The following is a 6,500-nucleotide window of genomic DNA, read 5'->3' on the forward strand; positions in this document are numbered from 1 at the left end:
TAGCTGTGGAGTCTTCCAATATGCGGAAATCAAAGGTTCCATCCAAGCATTACCATGCAAGCTAGAGGCCCCCTCTTTGGTAGTTATGGACATGCGAATAGATGATAATATGAGCAATCGTCCTTTCAAGTCATTGTTTACCTATGATAGTCAAACCATCATAAAACAAACCAAAAACTGCTGTATTTTATCCTCAATCGTTCGATTATCCCCTTGATTTGGTTCCATCAATCTCAATAGGAAAACAGTATTCGATCAGCAACACCTGTTAACAATTCTTTCTCATGGTGCAACACTTCCATATACCTTCCTATGTCACTATTTTTGAAATGTTTGGATTCTAGTATTTGTTTGCATATTAAGCACAGATGCTCACGAAGATTGTTGGTCGCGGGTATGAACTCTATGCATTATGTATAATATATAGAGCAACTAGGAATCTCATTCGGTGCTTTTCAACAATTCACGATTATGATGTTGTTGTAATTGGAGGAGGACATGCTGGTCTTGAAGCAGCATCTGTTTCTGCCAGAATTGGTGTAAAAACAGCCCTCATCACAACCAATTTCTCAACAATTGGAGAAATGTCATGTAATGTATTTATTGTGAATGTATTCTCTTTAATGTATAGCCTTCCATGGGTGGAATTGGTAAAGGACACTTGATTCGTGAGATTGACGCTTTGGATGGTTTGATTGGGCGTATGACAGATTTTGGTGGTATTCAATTCCGTGTATTGAATGCCTCACGTGGACCGGCTGTATTAATTCGTTATGGTTGTGATTGTAGGTTCATGGACCTCGTGCTCAAGTGGACCGTGATCTGTACAAGAAGTTTATGCAGGCAGAAGTGCATAATTATCCCAATCTGACTCTTTTTGAAGATGGTGTTCATGTAAGGTTTCTTAGGATCCTTAAGAGTAGGAATTTGAGATGGATACAGATAACAAATCTGTAATTGGAGTAATCACTCGAAAAGGTGAACATTTCAAATGTCGTGAAGTTGTTTTGTGTACTGGAACCTTTCTAAACGGTGTTTGTCATATTGGTCGTTGGAATGTTCCAGCAGGGCGATTCTTCGTATGTATAGTTGTTCTGTTTTAGTCTAGCGTGATACATTGAATGCAGATCCACCAACTGTCCATTTAGCTCAATTCCTCCATTCACTGAATCTCCCCATGCAACGTTTTACAACAGGGACTCCTCCTCGTCTTGATAAGAATAGCATCAATTGGTCGATTCTCCAAGAACAGCCTTCGGATGTAGATCCCACTCCGTTGAGTTTTATGAATATTTATAATAATAACTACATCCCCAATCGTGACCATCTCCAGATCTGTCACATCACATTTACAAATCAAAGAACCCATGACATTTGCAATACTCATCGAGAGGAACTTCCAAGCTTCACAGGAAATGGAGGTCGTGGTCAGGGTCCTCGTTACTGCCCTTCAATTGAGAAGAAAGTCCTTCGTTTCCCTGAGAAGAAACGACACATGATCTGGCTAGAACCAGAGGGATTGGAGACTGATGTGATCTATCCAAATGGATTAGCTACAGCCTATAATGGCGACACACAGTTAGCGATGTTAAGAACAATGGAGGGTCTGGAGAAGGTTCATATGATTCGTCCTGGTTATGCTGTGGAGTACGACTATGTTGATCCTACTGCTATCCTTCCTTCTTTTAGATTGCGAACTATTCAGAATCTGTATATATTGTTGAAATCTCTCATGGGTAGCTATTTGGCAGGTCAGATCAATGGAACTACAGGCTATGAAGAGGCTGCAGCTCAAGGTATTGTTGCTGGTATCAATGCGGCATTTGATGTGCTTGGAAAGCCTTCAATTCAGTTTGAGCGTTCTCAAGCCTTAATAGGAGTACTGACAGATGATTTGACTCGTGGAGGTTATCGGTAGAAGACGACATATGAATTTAGGTGTAGTACTGATCTGACACGTGAACCCTTCCGAATGTTCACATCAAGATGTGAATATCGTCTCACAGTACGTGCTGTATGGAATGAGAAGATTCATGAGGAGTAGGATAATGCAGATCTCCGATTAACAGAGTGGGGATATAAGAATGGAATTGTGGGAAAGACTCGTTATGAGGCATTTATGAAGAGAAAAGAGGAATTGCTAAGGGTACAAATGAACACAATCCAGTTAGTAATAGTGTAATGAATTTTTGAAGTCTTATCGTCTTCATAACACTGAATGGGGAATTGATGGAGAGAAGAAGTACATTTCGGCATATGATGCGATTGCCTATCCACAAATGAGCATTGAAAAAGTAGAAGAGATTGTGACAAATAAGGAAGGAAATACCGTTCTTTCAGGTGGTTCTGGATTTGGATTGTGATTTGTAGAAACGAGTAAGGGAGTCAAGAAAACGGTTGGAATCGAATCTAAATATGCTGCCTATTTGGATCGACAACAGAAGGATATTGCTTTGTATCAGAAATCGAATGCATTGAAGATTCCTGCGGATTTTGACTTCGAAAGCCTCCCAATATCCCAGGAAGAAAAGGATAAATTAAGTACAACACATCCAACTTCGATTGAAGAAGTGAAACACATTCTTGGAATTAAACCTTCGACTCTTCTGTTTATCATTAAGACGATTCGAAAGAGTCATTCGTCGTAACTTTAGTTTGTGTTTGTTGAGAGATCTTTTCTATGTATTTGGAACGAATCGCTGTTTCGGAGTTTGCGAATCGCCTTTCAAATACTGACGTTAATTCACTAGATGGTGTGTTGTATCTCTTGGGTGAATATGAAGTAGCTTTGAATATGTTAAATTAACCTAACAGGCCCTTTGCGAGTTGCGAAGAAATGAAATTGATGGATTGGAACATGAAGATAACGAAAACGCGTATGCTGCTGAATATGAATATATAAACGGTGAAGAAAACCTATGGTCCGTTGTTTGAAATGGCTGGACTCATGTTTAGGTGTCTATTACGAGAGATGGTTAATTTGGTCATTGCAGAGATCAATCAACAAAATGATAAGAAGTATTGTGATGAAACAAATTATGTTTGCAATTTTCCTTCTATTTCATTGTAGAAAGGGCTGAATAGCCTTCTTCGTGATCCTGTGTTTCTTTTCTGGTCTTGTGTTCAGTCTTATCTTCAAGTTTATCTTTTATCCGATTCTGACGTGTAGAAAATGAAACGGAAGACAACAACAATCACCATGTATTCAGAACCGTTACAGGATAGTGAGATGAGTTTCAGTTCTCTTTTCCAACGGTCTTCGGATCCCACATCTGTCCGTGAAGTACAACTCATTCGTACAATGTATTCAGCCTTACGAACGGGAGCCTTTGACGACCCCTCAATGGGTACTTCAGAAGACTGGAATACCTTATTTGATAACTACAACAACCTCTGGCGACAATGTTCGCTTCAAGGAGCTGGTGACGGTTCTACTCGCGAAGTGTTTCGATCTATGTGTCGATCCTTCCGTTCCGACAATCCCACGGAGCGTCTTTTGTATCTCTTACATACTGCTGAGACCCCTGATGATCTCGAGATGATCTTCTCACTCCAGGAACAACAGGAAGAGCAATGTCGACAGCTGGATCATCTCTGTGATCAACTCTGGGCATGCACCTTCTGTCTTCTCTCTCAGTACTCCTTACAGTCACAAGGGAAGCCTCATGGAGAGCTGGAGCCACTGCTACAAGTGACTAGAAGAATTGTATCCTCAATAGGGCGTTTGCCTTCTCTTCCTTGCAAACTACTCTGTGAACTGATTCTCGGGAATGATCAACAAGCTATGTTACTGTGCGAGAATGATTCAGATCTGGATCATCAGAGGTTTATCACTCATTTTCTCCTTCTTTTCTCTTCTATCCATTCTCACGTATCTTTGTATGTACTTCCTGAGCATTCTCCTTTCACTTTCATTCATACCCCAGTTGATATTACATCTTCTCTTCTTCACTATGTCCATTCTCTCACTACTCTCTTGGATGTGATACTATCTGCTTCCAATTATCATTAGGTTGAAGCTTGCATCTGTTATCTTCCCATTCTCCATGAAGACAATGTGACTCACATTCTATGTCAGTTGTTGCATGCGATACTTGCCCAATGGACTACCTCTCTTGAAGCAGATAAATTGCTGGTGAATAAGATTCAAATGATCATGAATGCAACATATCAACAGTCCATTTCTGTTCAGAGTTCTGTTCTTATTTGGATCCATTCTCTTACTAATTGTCATTCAATATCACCTAATTATTGGGTCATTTTTTTGGAATTACGATTATTCGTAGATTTCTCTTTCAACTTTCACAATGACCTGCCTTCAAAATTCTTCAGTTCCTTCTCCATTTCTTTGGAACTGTCTGATTGATCTATTCGATTCCAGCATAACACAAGTGAAATCTGAAGAAGGAATTGGATTGTTGGTGGCTATCCAATCTGTTATGAAGGATCGTTCCATTCCTTGTCTTCCTTCAGAACACTGGGATCTCTGCGACTTCTATTCGATGACAGAAGCAGAGATACGTCTGGGTGTACAGTTGTATCAAACCCTTGGAGATGGAATACAAATGTTAAGAGATAGTACTCGTACTGATGAAATGGCGTCCATTACTAAGGTCGATGTACAAAGATGAAGTAATTTGTAGAATCTTTTTGCACAATTGGAAATTGATCGGAATAGTACCGAATTAGTGATTCAGAGTCTTCTTTGTGCATTGATTCGGGAGATCGATAATCATATTATGCATTGTATTCAGAAGGCAAATCAAGGTTTGATTTAAACGTTCTATTAATTGTAGATGCAGTTCAATTGAATAATCTACGACTTGATATAATGAAGTCTATTGCATCATGCCATTGTTCTCTTCGGAATCATGTATCACCAGAATTAAGTGATTTCTTTGTAAAGATGACACATCAAGCGTTCATTGGGATGATGGATAAAACCACATCCAATATTTAGTCTTTTTATCTCTTGTTTGTTTTAACAACTTTTAAGAAGTCAGATTGATTGATAGATTTCGTAGCGATGAGAAATCTGTGTAGATATATCTTGAAGTGGTAATCTTATTTATTTATTTTTATAAGAATTATTATGACTAGTTTACGAACGCAACAGTGGTAATATAAAGTACATTTGGGGAAACATAGTAACTTCATGTAACACATTATGAATTAGTGTTCATGCGTCATGTTCATTTTTTTCATTTATTTATTTACTCTTTAGTCATGCCAATTGGCAAAAAAGACTACTCTACACCTGGAAGCGCAGTACTAAAGCGGTGTATTGCCTGTAGACAGGTGAAACACATTTCGGCTTTTACTAAGACAGTTCTTAACTACTGTCATTCTATCTGTAATAGCTGCTCATCTAGAAGCCAATGCTATAGTAAAAGTGGGACACATTCTTATTCGTTTATATGTAGTGATTTACCAGACAAATACCTGGGATAACAAAGAAATTGACAGTCCTAAAGAGACTACTGGTCTTTCGTCAACCTCAATAGATGACATAATCCCACTGGATACACCTGTTACAACTTCTATGGAACCCAAATTTGTAGTCCCATACTCCAAATGGATTGTTGTGAAGTGTTTTTCGTGTGATGCAAGTGATTCTGTATACGTCGCTAGAGTAATACCTGTGTCTCAACGATGAGTTCATCGAAGTACTATATAGCTGCTATAGGATTGCTTTGTTTTCTCTTTTCTTTATATTTGAAAGAACAGTTTAATCTGTTCATGTTTTATTCTATAGTTTTATACCATGTATCTGTTTGTTTCGATTGCGTGCGAGATTGATTGGAAAGAGATTTGGAAGATCTTACTATTATTATCATGACTATTTTATTTTAATTATACCATATTTGTATGTTGTACAGATCTTTGAAAACGTGGAAACAGAGGTGAACTTTCATATTCTTTTTTGATTTAATAGATGGAGGGAAATATAGATGAGTGGATAGTTCAATGGAACCGTGATCTGTAGACAGTTAGCAAAGGCTTCCGATGATCACTATGTATGGAAGATTTTTTACTATGACCCTAATGTATGGATTACATATCCAATAGTATGTAGGATTCGCGCGTTTTCGTTCCCAAGAGATGCAAGTGGCTGGGTTGGACTCTCAACTTCGGCAATAAGAAGTCTTGGGGCTGGATTGCAGGAATTACTGCTGCTATAGTTGGAACAGCTATCTATGCTAAGAGGAATGGCAAGAAGATGCACTATTCTTTTGATGAGTTGAAGGAAATCTTCTCGAATGCATTTAAGAAGGAATAATCCGCAGTTTATTTGTTAACAAACAATCCAGAATCGGAACACATCCTTCAAGCGATCTTCCATACCCAGATTCTCAATGGACACTGTTGATTTTCTATTCTCTGTAGGTAAGAAAGGACCCACAGGTAACTGAGGTCCAGGTGCTGGTTCAGAAGTGGTATCTATTCCAGTGATTGATCTACATTTCATCATATTCGTTCATATCTACTTATAGAATCGT

The 6,500-nt window shown here is 38.6% G+C and overlaps 2 protein-coding genes across 2 annotated transcripts; both read left to right on the plus strand.

Moving 5' to 3' along the window:
- Nucleotides 1-368: 368 nt before the first annotated feature.
- JH06_4575 (tRNA uridine 5-carboxymethylaminomethyl modification enzyme) lies at nucleotides 369-2,648 on the plus strand (the record flags this gene model as incomplete). The annotated part of the gene is made up of 11 exons (XM_014669864.1): nucleotides 369-394; nucleotides 428-596; nucleotides 632-760; nucleotides 790-894; nucleotides 924-1,079; nucleotides 1,109-1,710; nucleotides 1,741-1,914; nucleotides 1,945-2,014; nucleotides 2,045-2,146; nucleotides 2,178-2,340; nucleotides 2,371-2,648. The coding sequence occupies 11 exons, from the start codon at nucleotides 369-371 to the stop codon at nucleotides 2,646-2,648; spliced, it is 1,974 nt and encodes a 657-aa protein (XP_014525350.1).
- A 3,287-nt stretch (nucleotides 2,649-5,935) lies between these two features.
- Nucleotides 5,936-6,280, plus strand: JH06_4576 (hypothetical protein; the record flags this gene model as incomplete). The annotated part of the gene is made up of 3 exons (XM_014669865.1): nucleotides 5,936-5,955; nucleotides 5,987-6,047; nucleotides 6,077-6,280. 3 exons carry the CDS (start codon nucleotides 5,936-5,938, stop codon nucleotides 6,278-6,280), a joined length of 285 nt encoding a protein of 94 aa, XP_014525351.1.
- Nucleotides 6,281-6,500: the final 220 nt, after the last annotated feature.

The sequence above is a fragment of the Blastocystis sp. subtype 4 genome (genome assembly GCF_000743755.1).
Source record: "Blastocystis sp. subtype 4 strain WR1 chromosome Unknown seqid_0389, whole genome shotgun sequence".
NCBI classification, from domain to species: Eukaryota; class Bigyra; order Opalinata; family Blastocystidae; genus Blastocystis; species Blastocystis sp. subtype 4.